The 24,206-nt window shown below is 34.6% G+C and overlaps 2 protein-coding genes across 4 annotated transcripts in view; both read right to left on the bottom strand.

Annotated features, from left to right (window-relative positions):
- Positions 1-3,351, bottom strand: part of LOC143255463 (beta-1,4-glucuronyltransferase 1-like) — a 28,274-nt gene extending 24,923 nt beyond the window's left edge. For 2 of the 3 annotated variants that reach the window (XM_076511165.1, XM_076511166.1), the window contains exon 1: positions 2,816-3,351. The gene's annotated coding sequence lies outside the window, so the exon portion shown is untranslated. The remainder of the gene's footprint in view (positions 1-2,815) is intronic. The other variant, XM_076511164.1, reaches the window with a different exon arrangement.
- A 7,381-nt stretch (positions 3,352-10,732) lies between these two features.
- The window catches only part of Cngl (Cyclic nucleotide-gated ion channel-like), a 94,101-nt gene continuing 80,627 nt past the window's right edge, over positions 10,733-24,206 (bottom strand). The window contains 4 exon segments of the mRNA XM_076511163.1: positions 10,733-13,853; positions 14,812-14,994; positions 23,529-23,642; positions 23,855-23,959. Of these exon segments, the coding sequence (XP_076367278.1) occupies positions 12,585-13,853; positions 14,812-14,994; positions 23,529-23,642; positions 23,855-23,959 (1,671 nt within the window). The 3' untranslated portion in view covers positions 10,733-12,584.

Below are 24,206 nucleotides of genomic sequence, written 5' to 3'. Positions count from 1 at the left end.
AAACATACAGCGAATAAAAAGGTTGGTATTGCTGGTGCTCAAACATACAGCGAATAAAAAGGTTGGTATTGCTGGTGCTCAAACATACAGCGAATAAAAAGGTTGGTATTGCTGGTGCTCAAACATACAGCTAATAAAAAGGTTGGTATTGCTGGTGATCAAACATACAGCTAATAAAAAGGTTGGTATTGCTGGTGATCAAACATACAGCTAATAAAAAGATTGGTATTGCTGGTGCTCAAACATACAGCTAATAAAGAGGTTGGTATTGCTGGTGATCAAACATGTAGCTAATAAAAAGGTTGGTATTGCTGGTGATCAAACATGTAGCTAATAAAGAGGTTGGTATTGCTGGTGATCAAACATGTAGCTAATAAAGAGGTTGGTATTGCTGGTGATCAAACATGTAGCTAATAAAGAGGTTGGTATTGCTGGTGATCAAACATGTAGCTAATAAAGAGGTTGGTATTGCTGGTGATCAAACATGTAGCTAATAAAAAGGGAATTTAAAGGGTCTCATTATTAATGTATTTTAATCCTACCTAAAAGAAATTTCAAGTGTTTGTTTTCAGGTCACTTCTTACTAACAGGATAGACTGTTGGTCTTATATGTAATAATTAAAACAGTTTATCTTTTTTTTTTTTTTTACCCCAAACATCATATGTAGATTGAACTGTTGAATTTAGAGTTGTCTTAACTAGAGATTATACGTCGCGTCTGCAGCCTTTCCATAAATTGACTTAGCTTAGCCAATCAACATTTAAACTGCCATCATGTTTTACTAACTATATTACTAGTCTCCAATTATCTTTTACCAATGGTCATTTAATTATAATAACCAGAGAAAGTGATGGTACGGTGAAAGGGTTGTTTAATAACCAAGATAATTTCGCTTCGAGAGAAACTTCACCCTTACCATTAGCGAGAATATTTCATACTGAATCACTGAATGCAAACTAATCGCTGTAATAATATGTGCTCTAATAATTATTTAATAAAGTGACGCTGCGGTCCAGAAATCACGTTTTCAAGGCTGGTCGTGGTCTAGGGGCTGTCTGTTGTGGAGAGTGGGTTCAGGATAAAGTAAATCGAAACGATTAAACTAGAAACTTGTGGGTTACAACGGTGTACGTCAGCAACATTTAGTCTATTTGAAAATGTATTAAAGAGCTACTTCGAGAAATATTCACAGGAAAAACATATACGCTTTATTGTTTGTAGAGAGTGAAACAGACAATTAAATCTTTTATAAAATCTGTAACATGTTAACCATTATGCATCCTACCTATTCATACTTATTGAACACCCTTAATTACTTACCCATGTAACATCGGACAACCGTCAAACTTTCACGATGTTATATAAATTCTTACAAGGCAATGCTTCAAACAGAATAGCGTCCAACTTTGTTTTTAATTTTCTGGTTGTTAACAATGTATCATTAGTGACTACTAATTACACATGAACATAAATAACTCGATTCACTAACTGATATATTGCAGACACGCTTTCTGGCTTCTGAGTTTCCCCCAAGAATACAATGAACATAAAGCCTTAAAACATTTAACTTTGGCTCCTTGCAGTGACATTTCTAGTATTTATTTTTTTAGGATTGGGTAAAGTGGGTGAAATGTTATTAAATACAAAAGAGTATGTTGGTCCTTTTTAATTATTAAAAAATTGCATCATGCTCTCTCTTTACACAGTTTCACGATCGTCTGATACGGTTTCAAATTTCAATTAATCCCACGTTAAACGTCTAAAAAATGCACACTTAGATGCCAGTTGGAGTCACAGTGTAGCGTGAATTTAAAAATATTAAATGTCTGTCTTAATATCTCAGGTGGAAGGCACAGTAGAATTATCCAATGCGTACTGCTTCTCCCCCCCCTCGGTGGACATGCCCCTAGTTCGCTGACAGATCTAACCTGACCACATTGTTTTTAACGTGTTCTGCAAACTCAAGCAAAACAAATCAGAAACTATAAAACTCTTTCGACTGTTTTTTGTTACTAACGTGTAGGGGAAAAAAAACACGTGAAAGTATCCAGAGTTAAGCTGCATCTTCCAACTCACGTTTAAGACAGTCTTCTGCAAACCGTTTTACAGAACTGTAATACCACTACCTATTTCCCTTCAATCGTTTACTGTGAAAATCACTCGCTCGGACGATTACAAAATTTCTTAACAGCGTCTGAAATATACGCCCATTTATCCTTGAATTTAGGCTTACTCAAACGTTAAACAGTTCACATTTTTTCCAAATATTTTTATTAAACAAAATTTTATAAACAAATTTCAGTATGACCTATTTGTGTTTTATTTGTGTTTTTTACTACTTTCGTGTAATATTAACAAAGCATAAAGTGTGGGATTGTAAAACAAATATGAACTCGCGATTTAACTAAGATTCATACACACATAAGACCCTGCAACGTATTCATCTACCAGAATTTCAGTGAAATACGTTGAGATTTTTCTAATCTAACAATAACACACCCTCTAACTTTCAAGAAAAACAGATAATCGAAGTGTAAGTCTGTAAGAAACGAATATCCAGAACCGAGAGTAATATCTCTAATCGTGGCAAATCAAGACGAGGTAGGTAACTCGACCTTTAAATACATGCACGACCCTCGTTAACCTAATCTTAAAGGTGAAATGATGTAATAACATGTTGTACACCATTTTGTTAACAAAGATTACACTTGTACTGATTCTATGAACTATATCGGGTAGAAAAACATTGACTAAACATGTTGTGTATACTTGTTTTCGATAAATGTAGACTTCAATATTGTAACGTATACTTACTGTATCAATACTGTTATTTCATTCGGGTCTCAATCTGGTTTTGTCACAAGTCTTTTCAGTTATCAGAAAGCTGACATCTTGTTCGCTTTAACGTTACGTAAGTACGATATCAATGTTACAAGTCGCCACAGATTTGAACAGACGCCAAAATGCTTGACTGTAGTTATACAAGTATCTGAAGAATTCTATCAAAATGCAGACGTCGAAAATAATCGACGTTGGTAATTGTTGGTTGTTTTTTTTTTAAAAGTGTTATTAACTAAGCCTAAAAGAAAGTTCACGAAAAAAACACACCAATACCAAAACAAATTACTAGATAAAGGTTTGGTCCAAGGTGATACTAGTAAAATAGCACAGCATGGTTACATTTTAACTTTCTGATTTATAATTATGTAGCAATCACACTTGATATATAAAGTACATAATTTCACTGAAGCCCACGTCTGTATCTGCCTACCATTCGGTATACATAAAATACCTTTCCGTTGGCTAATCGATAAGCGACAACGACGTGCCCTAGCGATGCTCGCGAATACCGCATTTCATTCTCACGTGACGTTTCAGTTACCATGGCTACTGTTGTATTCTAATTTGAGTAGAACTCCAGTATATTTCAAAGCCAACCGCACGTCTTAGTAAATACTTATGTTTATTGTCTATCTTTATTTATTATAGAAAACACAACAATAAAAACGAATTAAGCTAAATGTATTCATTTATTTCAAGCCACTTTTATTGTGAAATCATATAAAAGAATGAACTCGCAGGTGTTTCGACTTTCATGTACCTTGAATTACTGATAATGGGTTTCGCAATGAAATTAAAGTCCTTTCGTTTGGCACTTACTGTGACTGTTCAGGCAGACTGGAAGACGACAGACATAGCAGTGATTGTGCGCTACAAATTTCAAAATGCTGGACAGTTGGTCAATAAATTTTCATGTAACAAATATTAGAATCCTATGTTTGGGTTGAGTGTGCCACTACAGGATATTACGTTATAAAAGTGATTGAATGGTCCGAAGTTCGAGATGTGGTGCTGCCGAACGCATTATAAAAGCGACATTAATATTATTGTTTGGTTGAAGAAACTAGAGAAAGCGGCGAGTACTGCTGAGCCACTGTCCTCCTTCTAGGATGTCCCCCAAGAGCACAATGGTATGTCTGCAGTCTCACACTGCTAGAAGAGCACAGATAGCCCACTGTGTATCTTTGTGCTTAATTCAAACAGACAAACAAACCTTCTGGGTTAGTAAAAAAAAAAAAAAAATTATTACGATTTTGAAAAGGGAGGTTTTCTACGTCGATGATAGCGTATAAAGTGAAAATTTATTCGGAGGGTATATTTCGAATTGTGTGTCAATAGAGAAAGAGATCTCAGTTTTGAACATTCACACAAGAACACATACCAGTCACTTAATGGAAAGAAATGTATACATCTTCACTGCTTGTGAGGTATTCACGGTCAATAATGTTCCAGCAGAAAACACGCAATACCCAGGTTTGTGACTGTTAAATGAATGATAAGTTAAACGTAAACAACAAAGAAAACTAAATAAACTTAAATTTAGTGCATTTTAAAATGTTTTTATCTGAAACATAAACATAGCGCTATGTTACCTAAACTGATCGGACTTTATCTGGCTGGTGAAGAGGACGAAATGATCTGAACACAGGGATGAGGTAGACATCTGAATGCAGTACTGTCGAAACCTCTGGTTTGTACAAAGAAAGCTCGATATCTCATAGGTCCAAATGTTACCTATTTTTATCAGTACTTTACATGCCAAATTTGTTTTATGGATTTTTGTATCGTCTGTTTGTTACTCTTCAAGAAGTCTGCACATGCATGCTAGATTAAAACGTAAGAGTAAAGGTCGCACTGTGTAGTCTTTATATGAATAAAAAGGTTAACACTAGTTTATAGCCTCGAGAAATCCAGTCATTACGAAATCAGTTAACTACATGTACAAACTGCATGAACATTTTTAAACACACCTATTACACAGATATGAATATTCTATACCAGTTATGGAAAAGCGTAATTCAGGACTATTTCAACCATTACTTTCCATTTAACTAAATTAAATAGTTAATGGCGAATTACTACGGTAAAATGAACAGTATTATTTCAAGATTTGATTGTAAAGCCAGTAAAGTAACATTATTCAGAGAAGTAATCCCGGCGAGAGTGTGACGAGAGGCTACTAACTCTTGTTTATAGACACCAAACCACCTAGAGGCATAACAAAGATAAAAAAAAAAACACAATTTGCAACATCCTTGTTGAATGTGGACTCCAACATATTAGAGAAAGAAGACACCACTAAGGGAAGTTATAAGTTAGGAGCATATTAAACGTACAGAACTTGGTAATACTAGCCTATTTGCAATAGTTTGTCATGTCAGAGAACACCACGCCATGAATTGGAAGAATGGTAAAATAATACTGTTCTACGGGACCGTATTGTGTTTACCATTCCTTTACTTCATGTGTAATTTTCTTTTAATTATTATATTTTTCACCAACCTTAGTTTGGTACCCAGAAAAGTTACTTAGTTTTACTAAAAGCTCTGAATGTGTTCGTAACAGATTGTTATCGATATGATGTTAAAGAGAAGAGTAACTCATTACTTAGAGAAACGACCGTTTTTCTTAGGATAATAACAAAGGGAAGCAACGCTTAGTTCGTTACACGTGGGGTCGGGTGCAGGATTGACTTTGTATGTGTTAGGTTACAGTCATATTTAAAGTCGAGTTCTATTTAAGAGCATCAAAGATTTTTTCAAATATTTGTTATTGTTTTCAGCAGAGATTCAGTATAGAACTCAGATGATTTATTGTATTTTTCAAGCTGCAAGACTTTTAAGAATCTTCGAGAAGTATAATGTAAAGTTCTGCTTAAGTTACGTTGTTTTTGTTTGGAAATGTTAACAGTTTTTGGTTTTAATGAAAACAATTCTAACACATTAAACCAAGCAGTAAAATCCAAGCTTGAATTGGAGTTATCTTTCCTTAACAGTGATTTTTTTTCCTACCTTGTTGGGGAGTATTTTTAGATTACTGTGGTTGACGTAAAATAAAGAAGGACTTGACACAAGAACTGGCTAGAACGTTTTCACTAAATTTTCTCTTTACTCCTCTTATCAGTTTTATATACTCACGGGACACTTGTCATTTTGTTTTGCACTATATTGTATTGTATTGTGGATTTGATAAACATTTGTTGTAATATTTGGATATTTGTTTAAAGCAGTGGTTCTCAACCTTTTCTGACTTGCGACACACTACAACAATCTGAAAATTTTCGCGTCACACCCGGAAAGCTTAACGATTTAGGTACACGTTATACGGCAAGCGTTAAAAGCCTTAGAACGAAAATCACGGCCAAAGCAAGCGATAGTATTGTCAATGTGCAGATGACATTAATATCGCTTGCTTCGGTCGTGAGTGTCGTTCTAAGGCTTTTTAACGATTTTGTGGTATAGCAAAAAAATCAAAACTTTTTATTTTTACACATGTTTTCAATGTGACACTTGTGCCTGCTTCCGAGAGCAAATCAAATTGAAGCGAGGCTCTAACATAGACAAACAAGCTCGCATTTCATCATCAACTGTAAGAAGCCTCTCTCTCTTTCTGGCTTTAATTTCAGTCAATGCTGAAAATCCAATTTCGCAAAACCACGAAGATGCAAATGAAAGCAGAACTTCAGCTGCTTTTGAACTGATTGCAGGATATGAATTTTTAATGGAGATCCAAAACTCATCCAAGCTCTTTTTGGGATACAATGACTGATAAAATTTGTCGTTTCGTAAATCAATGAGCTGTTCTTCCTCCTCAGTTGTAAAATTTGTTGTCTCATAGATTCCGAATGGACAGGTCACCCAATTATATTCGTCGACAGCAAGTGACGGAAAGTAATGTTTTGGTGTGGACTGTAGCTTAATGTGTTCAAAATTTGAGGGCCAATTTTCTTCTTTGACGGACATTCGTTAACAGAAGGAAAACAATCAAGGACTCCTTTCGAGATCTAATTCTTCCACAGCGTCATCTTTTCATCGAAGGCGTTCAGTTTGGACGTTGCAGTTACAATGCTTTCAGATGGTCCTTGGATACTTAAGTTCAGATAATTTAATTTGTCAAACAAGTTGGAAAAAAATTAAACCTTCAGCCACCAGATCTCATCATGAAAAAAAATTCAAAATCTGCTTCATCAACCTCCAAGAAAGAAATTACTTCAGTTTTTAGTTGGACAAGACGCTTTAACACTTTTCCTTTTAAAAGCCATCGAACTTCAGTGTGATACAGTAGCTTTTTGTAGTCTGAATCCATCGCCTCACAGAGAAAATGGGAAAAGTCGAGATTGAAGTGGCCGAGACTTAATGAAATTCACTACTTGAATAACTTGATTCATAACAGACTACAAATCTTTCGGCAAAGATGTGGAGGTGAGCGCCTCTCTATGAATCATGCAGTGAACAATCCTAATGTTTGGAATTTATTGGTGCACCAGAGTGAGGAATCCCTTCTTTTTTCCTTGCATTGAAGAACAGCCATCGGTGCAAACGCTGACACAGTTATTCCAATGTAATTTGAAGAGCAAAATGTTTTCATTCACCAACTCGAAAATGTCTTGGCCTTTCGCTGTACTTTTTAAATCTTTGCAAAATAATATTTGTTTACGAGTTTTCCATTTTTTATGAATCGAACAAAAGCCAGACCTTGAGCTTTTCCACTAACGTTAGCAGATTCATTAATTTGAAGAGACTATAGCAGAGACAGTTCATCTTCAGGCGCTTCGAAGTGTTCGTAAACTTGATCCTTCAAATCCGATGACACGTCTACAATTCTGCGCAAAATTATGTCATTGGAAGGTGGAGCTTGCTTAACCTTTTTGGCGGCATCCGTTCCAAGCATAGTTTCAACGATGATTTCTAATGCTGGCGCAATGACTGATTCGGCCTCCGTATGCGCTTTCTTGCATTTTGACAACAATTGAGGAACGTTATAACTTGCAATCAACCCTTTTTCGGGCAGCTTCATGTAGTTCACAAGCTTCCTTGATTGTTCATGTTGTTGAACCGCGAGATTCTCGAAGTATTGTTTTGGTTTATCCTTCACAGCTGCATGTTTCGTTTCCAAGTGTCCCTTCAGTTTGCCAGGAACAAGCACCTCGTTCGATAAAGCTGCATTGCAGAGTAGGCAGGATGGTAATTGAGAATGTTGCAATTCCAAAGCGATAAAACTGTATTTGATGTATTCGTTTTTGTACTTTCGTTTGATTCCTTGCTTTTGATTCAACACATTCTCCTTTGCAGCACTAGATTTACTTAACTATTTTTCCATGGATAAATGATAAAGCTAATTCATACACGATAAGTACGAAGTTCTGCAGTGGATATAAAATTCCTACCTACAGCGTAGTAGCTGTAGCTTACCGCAGAATGAGAACGTGTTCCAGAAAGCAGTTTGGTTGTTTGATGCATCATTTATGACGTATGAAGTGCTTCTGGCGCCACAATTAAACTAACAGTTGAACCGTTGCAGTCGAGAATGAAATTTAAGTATGAACTGCTCAGTGCTCAAGTTCAATGAAAACCACTGAATGTTTTGGAAGGTTTCAGAGTGTCTCTATTGAAGCTTTTATTAACTGATGTGTTCGGCTTGCTTGTAAAATCCCAAGAAAGTTTAAAGTGTTTCAAAAACACCGCGGCACACAGGTTGAGAATCACTGGCTTATAGTCTGACTTAGTATGTAATGAAAGGGATTATAGATAAGGAAAGAACGAACTCTAACACCTGATATTCTAGAGCCTCCAGTTAGTGGGCGTAACTGTCTATACTAAAGTATATCCGTGAGCTGGAAAATACACAAACATAATTTATAGTGTATTATAATATCAGATTATATTTTCTGTGTAATCTCTATTTCATAGTAAGAACAACTATGGTAAATTTGTATCTTCGTTACACAGTATTGAAAATAATATAGGCACAGATCAGGTGAATATAGACAAGCTAAAATCTAATAGAATCTTCTTTACGACGATAACTAATACTTAGTAAGTGAAATGAATAATCACACAGAGTAGAAATTATTCTTGAAAACTGAGAAAAGTACAGACACATCATGTATAAAATGAGTTTGTAAACAAACATACATGTGACTTTTAGAAATTTAGCTAGAACTACACTTTTGCTGCAACGAAAACAAGGTGTCTGCGTGTTCTTCCTTGTTGACGCAGGTTTTGTACTTTTAAACAAGGTGGACAAGTAGTCTTACCTAAAAGTTTAACCAGCTGTTTCTATAGAGTATTTCTACATATTTCTATATAGTACCTATATAGGAAGAAGGCCTACCTTTGTTTTCGTAAACGTTATTCAGAAATTACAGAAAATGAATATTTCAGAGTCGAATTACAATAAATTATTATTTCTTTGTTTCTTGTGTTTTTTCAGGATATTCATGCAGAGACACTCCAGGATTACTTGGTTTAATTATGTTAACTTTAGAAGTAAATCAGTCAGTCAGTCACATCAACTCTTGGGGTATTAATGTCTGACCGAGTAATAATGAAATCCCAGTTTCATTGTGGGAAGCGTGTTGTTTGTTTTTTATTTATTCAGTGGTAAGGATATGAACCACGGGACTTGAACTCCACAGTCTGGCAATCTAAACCCTGAATCACGTTCGGCTCCTTAAGAAACACAACTATATTTATCTACTTCACTGAAATATGATGAAATCACGCATTAGCTGCGCCTGCAGCGAAATTCATTTTACCTATATGGAATATCTAGAAGTAGCTAAGAAACACCAATAGAAAATGGGTTTAATCAATGAACACAATATACGAACGTCATCTCTCTTCCCTAGACATATGCAAAGTGAGACCTTTGTAAGTGGTACTTAACTGGGACTACGCCATAGTATAGTGCTCATAAAATGAAATAAACTATATACAGAATAGTCTAGTTCTCACGCTTAACCAAGGACAATGTCCCTTGGTATTACAAAGAATACTGAAAATGTTATCTGAAACAACTTACCTAAAATTAAGTAGACATTTTTACCGTTTTTATCGTCTTAAAATAAAGTATTATTACTGTTATTTTTCTAATGATTTTGGCCATTCTATTTATATAACAATTCGGTGTAGTTTGATACAAGATGAACGACTGGTGTTCAGACGTTTGGTAGAAACAGGTTAGTAATGTTTGTAAATCTCCTTTATGAATTACAGTTGCTATTTAGGAAGAAAACATTGGTCAAATTCAAATATATTGGATTTTTATTTCTGTCTGCTAAACATAACAGAATCTGATCTATAGTTAGAAGCTTTGTTATGAGTTCTACAGATCAGTTGATATCAGAATATGATTTATAGTTAGAAGCTTTGTAATAACTTCTTGAGGTTAGTTGATATTAGAATCTGATCTATAGTTAGAAGTTTTGTAATAAGTTCTACAGATTTGTTGATATCAGAATCTGATCTATTGTTACATGCCTTGCAATGAGTTTTACAGATTAGTTGATATCAGAATTTGATCTACAGTTACATGCTTTGTAATGAGTTTTACAGATCAGCTGATATCAGAATCTGTATTTTCATGATAAAGATTTCGAAACTGCCTGCCGCCGTCCACCGACCAATAGGAAGACAGTCTGCACCACTTTTCTATCCACCTTTCTAATCTACGCATTGGTATTGTTATGCCACATCCTCAGCTTTAAATGTATTAAATATTTTACGGTTTCAGTTTCAGATTCTAAATTACTGATATATGATCTGGATATATGCTTCATAAACGTGTTTCTATCTTCTGTATATTTTTCAGTGTTGAATGATTGACACACGTAAACATGTCTCGGTTTTTCTTTTTCATTCATCTTAGAAGAATATTCTATGCGTTTGTTTACGTTTCTTACACTGATTAAACAAAAACACCATATGTTTAAACAACAACAACAACACCAGATCACTAAAAGAACTGGTTAGCATATTGTTTATTTAAAAGTTGCATAAATATATATAGGGAATAAATAAATTGTTTTTATCTATGGATCTGTGATCTGAAAAGACGAGACTCATTGAGAATAGCTTTACATTTAACATTGTAACTCGTTTATGAACAACATTGTCCGGTCGCAGCTGTAATACACTGTGTGAACGTTTCAACGTCGCTGTTTATATTATTGCTGTGAACTTTTATAGTAAAAACTATATTAATTTAACCATCGCCTCACATGAGTTTCTTCGAAAGTTAACATGTTTATCATAAATTTGAAATAACATAAAACAGAAGTAAAAGTAAAAATATGTTAATTCCACACCAGAGAGCGTTGTTATTCAATCTGAAACTTTCAGGCGTATACATTTTTAAAATATTAAGACATTAGTTTTGTTTTTATTTAAATTCACAAGAAATATTGGTTAAGTTATGAAATTTGAATCTTGGAGTAATGTTTCCAACGTGTTTAGTGGCATTTTGATACGTAGCCTCATTTTATAATGTCAGCTTATTATACAGTTTCACATCTGGTTAAGTTATGGAACTTGAACCTTGGAGTAATGTTTCCAACGTGTTTAGTGGCATTTTAATACGTAGCCTCATTTTATAATATCAGCTTATTATACAGTTTTACCTCTTGCAATTTCTGATTTTAACCTTTTTCGTTGCTGTGAATAATTGTTATTTACTATTACATATTCATTATTTCCTTAAAACTAATAAATAACATATAAATATTTAGCAGTGTCTTTCATGGTCTTCCTTTTTTAGTGCTAAATATTTCTTTTCTTTCTGACCATAGGCAGAATTAGAATATATGATGTAAAGGTTTAAAACATTTCTTTATTGGCTGTACCCAGACTGTGGACCGCTGGCGCCTGTTCAGGGCTTTTCAGCATAGCTTGGGTCAGCGAACTAAAAAAACACAGTTGGGCCTGTTGTAATTGTAAATATATATATATAGCTTCTTTGGAGTTTTGAGTCGTATGTAATTCACAGTACATTAAACAAAATTATTACTGTATGGTGAATTAAAAACCCCATATACTATTTTCAGTATATGTTGCTAATAAAGTAAAACCAAATACTTTATGATATCTTAATTTTGAAACCAAGAAATGAACAAACACGATGTTTAAATATACATTTTACGTAGATTAAAGAATTAAAATATTATGTTTAATATTAGAAACTATTTTTAATACCACTTACAAATCTGTAACAAATCGATCAGTTAAAAAGGGTAGTTTTATACCTGTCAGTGGAAGAATATAACAATGTTTAAACTATTTTTTATACCCGTCAGCGGAAGAATATAACAATGTCTAAACTATTTTTTATACCCGTCAGCGGAAGAATATAACAATGTTTAAACTATTTTTTATACCCGTCAGCGGAAGAATATAACGATGTTTAAACTATTTTATCTTCATTGAATATTTTTGTTGATGAAAGAAAGTAAAATTATTTCCGTTTCAGTTAAAGTATACGAAAGTATTTAGTATATACGGAAGAGTATAATTGGTAAATACAGCTTAATCTTTATGTGAAAATAAATTTAAAATTTATATTATTTATATTATTCTAATCTTTAGTTCATACTCTTAGACTACTTAATTAATTAAAAAAAATGTGGACAAAATAACAAAAGACTTGAATCACCTATAGCTTAATTTACCCGTTATTTTCATGTTACCATTAACTGTAAGCTAAGAGCTAAGAAGAAATACTAAGCTATTAAAGTGACCCTCCATTGTTAAGGATAAAGTTGGTGTTCAGGTATAGGAATTATGAAACTTTCTTCTTCAGGCACTAGCGATGAATCTTCGCACTCGCTCCTTGTCGAGTCCTGATAACTTTCTACAGTCACTGCGCATGCGCCTTTGAGGCCACTGACGTCTGTATTAGTGTGGGATTCGGTGCCCAGACAGTTTGCCTGGTCTTTAACTGTGATCACTTCTAGGTTCTCTCTTTGAACTATTTCCTTCTGAGAGTCCTTCGCGATCCGCCCCCCACTTTCATTCAGATAATCTTCGCTGGCGCTCCTGTTAAGTCCGTAAGAGTCCTGCTTGGATAATACAAGCTTCTGATGATCTATTTCGGTAATAGTGGGAAGACATGGACTTGACGGCCAACCAGTAAACTCACGAGTCTTTAATCCAGCAGACAGAAATCTTTCGGAAGGTAACACAGGTGATTTTATTAGCGCGCGCGTGTCACTATTTTGAAACTTCCAATGTGTATCTTCAGTGTCTACGTACTTTGGTAAAAGCTCACTTCTCACTCTACCCAGTGTACTTTCATAGTCTTGTGGGCAGGAGGAATCGTCAAGGCTGACCCATCTGGAAAGATTACGTCGGTTCTGGAGTGGAGACGACTGATCAGTCATGCTGTGCTGTTTATTTTGTCTGAAAAGCTGGCGTCTGTGAGATGCTGTTTTCGTGGGTCTTTGGAAGCAACGGCTTCCTTGCTTTACTTCGAAGCTTCTAAACTTTCCTTTGGGTAAAGGTATTGAGGTAATATCGTACATGCTAGCAGAAGTTAGTCTTCTACTACCAGAGTTGAGCCTATCGTGCAGAAGATAATCGGACACGGATACACGAGGATAGGACTTCTTATTTCTAGAAGAACAGCTATACTGATGAAGCCAATCATCTCGCAAACTGAGCTTTCTGTCTTGACCACCAGGATGAAAAAATGGCTGCTTGTGATTGTGAAAGTGAGCACCCAGAACTCGTTTCCAAGACAACATTTCACCAGAAGAGTGTCTTCTCTTTTGTTGCTCTTGTACTTTCTTCTCGAACTCTTCTACGAGCATTCGAACCTCCCAATCGTTATTTGGAGTTCTATCGTGTGAACTGTCACTATATTTAGAATCAGGATACAACTCCATCTGGTGATTAACACTACATGGCAACACACTGTGTCGTCTGGTGCTGGTGGAAGACGGTTGGACATGGACATTGTTTTTAACAGGAAACTCCACCTTCCAAAGTTCGTCTGGATTCAGGAGTGGTTCTTGTTCCTTTAATAATTATAAAATACAAAGAACTGTAGATTTCTGAAACTGGTATAAACAAGAGTAATTACAATTTCTAAATGGCAGTAAATAGTTAAAAATTCGCATATACTTACTGAAAGAAACAGTCATTATAAACACCAAAGCACCTTTGGTATACCTTCTTTAAGTCTCATAGTTTGTAAATTTTAATTTTCGATTTTCTTAACGGCACAACGTACTTAAAGAAACTTACAGCATATCATCAGACTAACGGCACAACGTACTTAAAGAAACTTACAGCATATCATCAGACTAATTGTATAGCTACCATTATACAAATTATTTGAAATTTCGACTTCACCAAAGTCTATTTAATGTTTGTTACCATAACAGATACAATAGATTATAAGTTCGTAACAATTGTAGACAACTTATTCTTAGATAATTACAATACAAAGTTTATCTAAAATTGGCACTAATAGTAGATTTTCATTAATGACATTACCAAGACCTAAACTATTTACAAAATTATTTAACTATCCTACATACTCTCGACACCAAGATCTACCCAACTTTGGACCAAGCCCTACATAATCTTTATTTTCCAGGTCACATGATCTCTCTAGAGGCTTCTAACAATCATAAAAATATTTTTGACAACTTTCTGATCATGTAAACATTTAAAAGTGTGTAGCAGAAGTAAGCAGCTAATATTTGATAACTCCCAGTCCACATGAACATTCCAAATGTTTGCAGCAGAAGAAAACAATCCATATTTTATTACTTCCAGCTCATTTGAGCAGCTAACTTTTGGTTATTTCTATTTCATTTGAATTTCTTGGAGTGGCAATAGGTATAAACATTGATGTAGTCACTGTATTTAAGTTCGAAGGTTTTATGACAGAACTTGTTACGTATAAGTAGTTTTTATTGTAAAATAATTTGTTTATTTAGTCCTTAAGCAATATAAAGTGAAACGAACATTATTATCACCAAACTCCCTCTTGTGATGGTCCAAAGAACTTCTACGAGGCATGTCTTGAGAATTCTTATCACTTGCGCCCTCTAGTGGCCAAGAGAAGCGTTGATCCTTTAGTTTTGCTCTATTTATGTCTTCAGAATGTTTCGATGGCTGTTCCAGAACGCTTTCAAATGATTTTTCCATCTTGTTTAAAAGAAATACTATTAATAAATTGTAGGCGAGAAAAAAGGTCGGCTTCTAACGTAAAACGAACTATTTCAAGCATATTCAAATATTATATTTTTAGTGCACATTTCTAACGTCTCATGGTATGAATAACTACTGTCTCCCATAACTTTCATAAGTTATAAAAACAATTAAATAAGAAACGAATCATGAATATTCCATTTCAAATAGAATTAGAGTAATAAAACCAGAATTAAATTATCAGCTTCCATTACAGAATAGAAAACGTTCAAGAAAAATTAAAATTGTTACTAATCTTATCAAGGATTGGTCATGTCATCTGGGAGAGTGTTGTCAGTTAATACTTGTCATTGGTCACGTCATCTGGGAGAGTGTTGTTAGTCAATACTTGTCATTGGTCACGTCATCTGGGAGAGTGTTGTTAGCTTATATTTGAGATCGGTCGCCTCATCTTGGAAAGTATTTTTAGTTTATACTTGGGATTGGTCATCTTATTTTGGCCAATGACAGCAGTTTAAAAATATATTCGTCACCTTATTATGGAAGGTGGTAATAAGTTTTTACATGGGTTTGTTATACTGTAGATTTCATCATCTTATCGTGAAAAACACTGGTATTTTGCTTATGTATTGAATGTTACACAAAGTTGATTGAGGACTATCTGCGCTAGTTGTCTGTTTTTGATGATAGACGACAGGGATTGAAGCTAATCAATATAATCACTGCTACCTCGTGGGACACCCTTTGTCAACGAATAGTAAAATTGACCGTCACATTATAATGCACTCATGGCTGAAAAACCCAACATGTTCAGTGGCGGGATTTGAACCCACGATCCACAAATGAGGAGCCAAGTGTGCTGAACATAAGACATGCCGATTTAGAAAATACAGTAGTTTCTTTGAATTGAAAGTTTTGCTGAATTATAGTGTGTGTGTGTTTTTCGTATAGCAAAGCCACATCTGCTGTGTCACCGAGGGGAATCGAACCCCTGATTTTTGCATTGTAAGTCCATATACTTACCGCTGTATATTGATTTGTAATTGAAATTTCAAAATTTGCCTAGTTACACCACATTTATGGATAATTGGCCCAAACTGTAACCACAGTGTGCCAACATCTGAGAACAAGAATTAGAGGTCATAGGATGTCACCCCATGAACATATCTTTTGAGCTTGGAAGATAAGGTTGCACCATAGTTTCTAAATATGCCACTAGGGTTCGATATCTCTAAATGTGATATTAGAGACGGGTAATTTCACAGTTGGTTAATTCCAAAATGTGTCACTAAAGGGCAACGAGATATTTATGTGAAGTATCATCAACAGCGTGGCCAATTGTGTGCAGCAAATGTTTCTTTATGTGAATATCAAGCGGTGTTGGTTAAAAATATTAATAACATGTTTCAGGAAATCCGAAACTATAGTTGATCCTCCGTAGTTAATAGCATTATACTAGTTCCACCATTAACATTGTGGCCAGCTTTCTACTTTATTATTCATGTATTCAATAATAAACGAAGCATTTTAATACGTAAATACATACGTGTTGCAGTTTTATTATTTGTACTGAAACAACCTGTTTTCCATATAAATTTACGTATAAAACATTCAGACTGTAGTTGTTTTGAGTCTGAATTATATAAACTAAGTGCAATACATTATTTCTAAACGTCAAATAAACATTATAAATTTATCATGAACTATATGTAAAATTAATGTTTCATTTATTATAGTTTAAGAACTGATAGCATACCTCGTTGTTTCCACAACTTACAATCTGTATAGAGGACTTTGATATTAAACATAAAATATTCAGACTCTAGATATAGCTTCGTTTCAATAATAACGTAACATGATGTTCTGGGACAATATGGGACCTATTGGTCCATCTGGGCTGTTCCCCACTCTAAACTAATTTAAAGAAAAACAAAACCTTAAAGCCAGCCCTTATCATTCAATTATCATATAAAGTAAGAAGAACGACTGTGTTCAGCCTATCGTGATCTATATAATCCTGTTTTAATTGGTATGCGTACTCTTACACACAAGTTATTAAATTCTATATCAACACTTTGCTCAAACTTAATAAAGTAGTACTGATATTATGATTTGTCAAATGGTTTCTAAATGAATGACTAACTGTAGAAGAAGTCCAAGCATGAATAAAACTTAAAAAAGATGTTTCTCTATTATATAATACAAGCGAAATAAATAGCAACACTTACCATTTTATATTTTATCAAAGCATCAGAGAATACACACACACATATATATATATATATATATCAAATCTTCTACAGCTTTTCTGAAGAACTTTCACCTTGAAGTACAGAAGACTAGACCATTAAGACAATTGGTCAGTATTATGTTTTTGTTAAGACATAAACACTCAGCCCACACATTCAAAACTGATAAAAAATTTGATTTTACACTCGAATGAATCTCATGTAACATAAAAACATTTGGAATAATATACAAACCGAATCACTATTTATACGTTTCACAGAGACGCATTATTCCTAGAAATATATCGTCTTGCATCGTGATTCACAGTTTAAAGTGTATAGCTCTAACACTATGAAGGTAACTAATTTTCTTGATCCAACTGTAAAACCATGAGAGTGCCTTATTTCTTGATTCAAATGTGACACCATGAGAGTGACTTACTATCCTGATCCAGATGTGACGCCAAGTGACTGATTTACTATCCTGATGCAGATATAACACCAAGTGAGTGTCTTACTATTTTGACCCAGATGTGGTACCATAAGAGCAACTTATTATCTTGATCCTGTTATCTATTACACATTATTATCCAGTTAAAAACGGATCACCTCATTATCCTTGAAGTCAATGGTAATAGGATCTTTGGTAATCCCATTTCTGAAACAAAGAGTCTTAGTTACAGGAAAACAAGTTATTCAGTTTGGAACTTTCTGAAGATGTCATGCGGTTTGTTTCCAATCTGAGACAAAGAAGAAACAGAAAGCTTTTGTGAACAGAATTGTTCAAACTAAGCACCTTGTGTTTAGTCTAATAAAAATAAGAAATAGAAAGATTCTGTGTACAGAACTGTTCAAACTAAGCACATTGTGTTTAGTCTAATAAAAAGAACAGAAAGATTCTGTGAACAGAACTGTTCAAACTAAGCACCTTGTGTTTAGTTTAATAAAAAGAAGAAACAGAAAGATTCTGTGTACAGAACTGTTCAAACTAAGCACCTTGCGTTTAGTCTAATAAAAAGAAGAAATAGAAATATTCTGTGTACAGAACTGTTCAAACTAAGCACCTTGTGTTTAGTCTAATAAAAAGAATAGAAAGATTCTGTGTACAGAACTGTTCAAACTACGCACCTTGTGTTTAGTTTAATAAAAAGAAGAAACAGAAAGATTCTGTGAACAGAATTGTTCAAACTAAGCACCTTGTGTTTAGTCTAATAAAAAGAAGAAATAGAAAGATTCTGTGTACAGAACTGTTCAAACTAAGCACCTTGTGTTTAGTCTAATAAAAAGAATAGAAAGATTCTGTGTACAGAACTGTTCAAACTACGCACCTTGTGTTTAGTTTAATAAAAGAAGAAACAGAAAGATTCTGTGAACAGAATTGTTCAAACTAAGCACCTTGTGTTTAGTCTAATAAAAAGAAGAAATAGAAAGATTCTGTGTACAGAACTGTTCAAACTAAGCACCTTGTGTTTAGTTTAATAAAAAGAAGAAACAGAAAGATTCTGTGAACAGAATTGTTCAAACTAAGCACCTGTGGTTAGTCTAATAAAAAGAAGAAATAGAAAGATTCTGTGTACAGAACTGTTCAAACTAAGCACCTTGTGTTTAGTTTAATAAAAAGAAGAAACAGAAAGATTCTGTGTACAGAACTGTTCAAACTAAGCACCTTGTGTTTAGTTTAATAAAAAGAAGAAACAGAAAAATTCTGTGTACAGAACTGTTCAAACTAAGCACCTTGTGTTTAGTTTAATAAAAAGAAGAAACAGAAAGATTCTGTGTACAGAACTGTTCAAACGAAAATCCTGACATTTTGATCTCGCCATTCTGACCTGTAGTCAGTGGAGTGAAAAATATTACCTATTAGCTTTGGCGTATATGAATACTTAGATCTGACTTCACGTAAAAGCAAAAAAATTGTCAAATCAGATGACACTGACATGGAACGGGAGATAATTTAGTGCCTGATTAATGGTTATGACCCATATTTGAAATTTTACTAACCCACGAACTTGGCACGATTTTTTTCACGTGCGGGGCAACGGATGATATCATATCATATCCCAGTTTAAGAACGTTTTATTTATTTCTTTTAAAACCTAAATTCTTACCACGATTTTGTCCAGCCAGTCTGTTTCGTCAGCGGCAAGTGGATGTAAACCTAAACAACAAGCTTATCTCAAGTCTTTATTCTTGTAAGGCCTACATAGAACTTTTATTGAATTAGAGAAGTCATTTGACTTTGTCTATGTGGGTAAAGGTAATGTTGGATAGTTTTGATGACCTTGACTTTAATGACGGTGAGAACGATGAAAGCAAAGACCGATAACTAATAACCAGACATTATCGAGAAAGTTATTGGGGTAAAACAGCATTTCCCAAACCTTTTTGAATTTTCGACCCCTTGACAAACTTTTAAAGTTGTCATCAACCCCCAAGTTAATATCTTTTAAGAATCCTAAAACAAATAATTAAATTAAAATGTATTTCTAAATAATGAATTTAACTACCGTAGAAGATTCGAGAAAAGGAACAGATATTAACTTACTCTTGCTGCTAGGCCTAGCACATTTAGCTGCATCTACCAACCTTATTCTAGAGGCCATTTTCGACTCTCTATCGACCCATAGGTCTTTACATACAGTCTAATTAGCCACAGGGGCTTCTTTGCTTACACTATTCTTGAAATGAACTATGCTTATGAGTCCTCACTGTGATATGGGAATGAAAGCTAGCATCATTTAATGAACGTTTGTACAAAGTATCAGTGTACTTAACAGACAGTTCGTTATATATATATATACAAGTAAATCAAAACAGAAGTCGATATATCAGATCAGATGATATATTTTCTTGGCAAAGAAGAAAATATCATATGCTGCTAAATTTCTTAGTCAGTTTACAGTATAAAACTTGTTTTGAAACAATCTACATATGTATTTGAATTTCATCTACTGTTATGCCATTTATTTTGAAAACTGACTAAATTTAATATCTTTCGGTATATTGTATAACTTTTAGTTGTTACGATTCAGACGGAAATAGACAGGGTTTGAATCTTTACAAAAAGTCACTCGAAACAGTCATTCTAAGAACTATACAGATTGTAAGTTCATTTAGTTGGTGGATATTAATATGATATATAGGATACATATCTAGAGATTGAACATTTTATATATACAGTTACATAGAAAACAGGCCTTTTCAGGACTACATTGACTGTAAATTAAAATAATCTATAATCGTGTGAGTTAATTCTGAAGTCCGATATCCAAATAGTGAAACTTTAACAAAATAAGTATTAATTTTATGTGTTCAAACACTTACTTAGTTATTATACATATTCACGAATTGATTACACAACCATTCTGTTTGTTTTAATTTGAATATAAAACTAAATTTAATGTTGTTAATATGACATATATCTGGATTTTGACTGTTAGTGTGAGAAACAGTCTTCTATACATATTGTAAGTTATCCTATATGCAATGAAGAAAAAGACTGTAAGAGTAGTCAAACTGTAATACATAAAACGTATTCAAAATGCTTTATTTATTATTGAATAAGACAATGAAGTGAGGTTATAGCAGGATATTGTTTTTTTAAGTTCGCGCAAAGCTACACGAGAGCTATCTATGCTAGCCGTCCCTAATTTAGCAGTGTAAGACAAGAGGGAAGACAGCTAGTCATCACCACCCATCGCCAACTCTTGGGCTACTCTTTTACCAACGAATAGTGGGATTGATCGTAACATAATAACGCCCCAACGGATAAAAAGCGAGCATGTTTGGTGCAACAGGGATTCGAACCTGCGCTTCTCGGATCACGAGTCGAGTGTCTTAACCACCTGGATATGCCGGGCCGTAAAAGTAGGAACTGGAACATAATGACAATGTAGAACTAATTTTATGCTAATAATTAAATTAATGAAACAGAATATTTTTTACCACAATGTACCTTGGCAATCATGTTCATTTGATAGTACATGGTATATGATCTCATCATCACCTATTAGTAGCACAGACTGGGAATTCCACCCCTGGTGCCGCGTTATGAAAAATCGGCCTCCAGGGGCACTTCATGAAATTATCCTCACTCAATGGATTTATTCGTTATCTTAAAGTGATCACCCCCCTGGCGTCAGTACGTTAAATGATGGCGTCACGTAACCTCCTGGCCTTAAAGTATACTCTTCACTAGGTGGCAGCCTTTGATCTTTCTCATTTCCTCAGGCGCCAATATTCTTTGGGTACAGGTTGGGTGGTGCAGCTACTCACGTCTCATACTCGAGATCCTCTGATCCTAAGTTTTATATACTACTCTCATGTCTTAAATAATCATACTTGTACGATTAGTAATTTTGGAAACATTTTCCATCCTGCCTGATGTTTATTTGGATTTGCACAAATATACACTGCTGGCTAAAATCTTAAGGCCAATGAACATAATGAAAAAATAAGTATTTTGCGTTGTTAGACTCAACCAGTTATTTAAGTAGAGCTTCGAAAGATGAAAATAAGAAAAGGGAAAATAAAAATAAAGCATTTAATTTTTAGCATTTAATAGGGAAAATGTGAACACTATGAAATTAGCCTAAATGCCAGCTGGTCAAAAGTTTAAGATCATGCTGAAATGAAGCGTTAATCGGTAAACACGTAACGAAATTTAGTCGTTTGTATTCAAGCATTAGCGTTATCCCACTGACATCTCCTGTGTTAAATTGGGTGAAAACACGGCAAAGGCTAAAAAGTTGACAGAGTTTGAACGTGGCAGAATTGTCGAGCCGCGAAAACAAGGTCTCTCTCAACGTGCCATCGCTGGTGAGATTGGGCGAAGTAAAACTGCTGATGCAAATTTCTTAAAAGACCCTGAGGGATACGGAACGAGAATTTCAAGTGGTCGGCTCAAGAAAATTTTGCCGGTGTTAAGGAGGAGGATTTGACGGGTTGTCTGGCAAGACACCAGCCGATCGTCGAACCAGATTCAGGCCCTTACTGACTCAGAATGCAGCTAAAGAACAATAAGACGGCATCTACGAGAGAAAGGCTTTAAAAAAGGTAAACATTTTCAAAGGCCGCGCCTCCTTCCACACTATGAAACAGCTCAGTTAAACTCTGCTGAGAAGCACCAAACATGGGACGCAGAAAAGTGGACAAAGAGTTTGTTCTCTGATGAGAAAAAAATTAAACCTGGATGGTCCAGATGGCTTCCAACGTTACTGGCACAATAAGGACATCCCACCGAACACATTTTCTATACGACAAGTGGAGGAGGTTTCATCATGATCTGGGGTGCTTTCTCCTTCCATGGAACAATGGAGCTTCAGGGTATACAGGGGTGTCAAACAGCAGCTGGCTACATTGGTATGTTGGAGAGAGCATCCTTATTGACTGAAGGCCCTTGCTTATGTGGAAATGATTGGATCTTTCAGCAGGACAACGCTGCAATCCACAATGCCCAAAGGACCAAGGACTTTTTCATGGCGAATAACGTGATTCTTTTGGACCATCCAGCGTGTTCGCCCGAATTGAACCTCATTGAAAATATTTGGGGGTGGATGGCAAGGAAAGTCTATAGAAATGGACGTCAATTCCAAACAGTGCATGATCTTCGTGAAGCCATCTTCACCACTTGGAATAACATTCCAGCCAGCCTTCTGCAAACGCTTATATCGACCATGACAAAGCCAATGTTTGCAATGACGGCTGTGAAATTCACTACTAAGGCCTCTTGTTGTGCATTTCCTACCCTGTTTAGGACTTCTTTTTGGTATGGTCTTAACCTTTTGACCAGCTAGTATTCAGGCTAATTTTATAATGTTCACATTTTCCCTATTAAATGCTATAAAAGTTTTTTATTTTTAGTTTCCTTTTTCTTATTTTCATCTTTTGAAGCTCCACTCAAATAAGTGGTTGAGTCTAACAACGCAAAATGCATATTTCTTCTTTATGTTCATTGGTCTTAAGATTTTGGCCAGCAGTGTATTTTGTTTCGGTCATCTTTGACAAAGAACAAAATTCAGTTTTATGACTTTAACAAGTACAATCATTGAAGTCTGAATTTTACCATCTGCACCATTATTTGTGAGCCATGCACAGGCTTGAGTCAGCAGACAATGACGAATGTAAATACATTATTCTTAAGTTCGTATAGCATAACGTCTATTATTCGTTAATAACTTATATAGTAATTATCTAACCAAAACTAATTGTTTTTAACATTTATAAGTCGGGAAATCCAAAGACTGATAAAAAAGAAGTAACAACAGCTTATGATTTCAACATAATAATTATACTGTTTCTAACCATAAAGGGAAGCTCTTCATCTCCTGATTCTGTTGACAAAGTTGAGTCAGAATAAGCGATCTTTTCCTGCAAGCAGCTCTCCTTCATGGCTGACCTGAAGGGCCCAGGAGAATGCTGTATGAAAATAGATTTTTTTTGTAAACTTTAACACCATATAATTCCCTTCTGAATTTTTTTTCATTCTGTTATACAAAAATGTTAAAAAATTCACAATGGTTATTCAAACAATAATAATCGTTTCAAGCAAGGACCAACTTGAAATTAAAAGGAAAAACAAATTAGATATGTTTGCCACATAAAGTGTAAAACATTTCAGGCTTGCTCACCACTGTTCTTAGCGCGTGGTGGAGTTCATCTATATAACCATTACGTTGTCGGAGCTCGTCTTGTAGTTGTTCTATACGAGTTTTAAACACTTGCTGGTTTTGTTCCTTCAGTAAAAAGAAGTAATTTAAATTATGTAGCCACATAATTTCTGATTCTCTGCGTACAGGATGATAACAAATTCTTAAAAGCCTGTTAAGCATCATTATTTCAACAGTCATCGTTGCAATATACTGATATAAAAAATAACTCTAAATTAGACATCACTTATATTTTCATGTGTAAATAATAAATACCTGAGACAGCTGTTTCTATATATCTTTTTGCCTGTACAATAGATTCCTAAGCCAGTTA

The sequence above is a fragment of the Tachypleus tridentatus genome, chromosome 7 (genome assembly GCF_004210375.1).
Source record: "Tachypleus tridentatus isolate NWPU-2018 chromosome 7, ASM421037v1, whole genome shotgun sequence".
Classification (NCBI taxonomy): domain Eukaryota; kingdom Metazoa; phylum Arthropoda; class Merostomata; order Xiphosura; family Limulidae; genus Tachypleus; species Tachypleus tridentatus.
The sequence above is the reverse complement of the archived record's forward strand: the minus strand, read 5'-3'. Positions and strand labels throughout refer to the sequence as shown.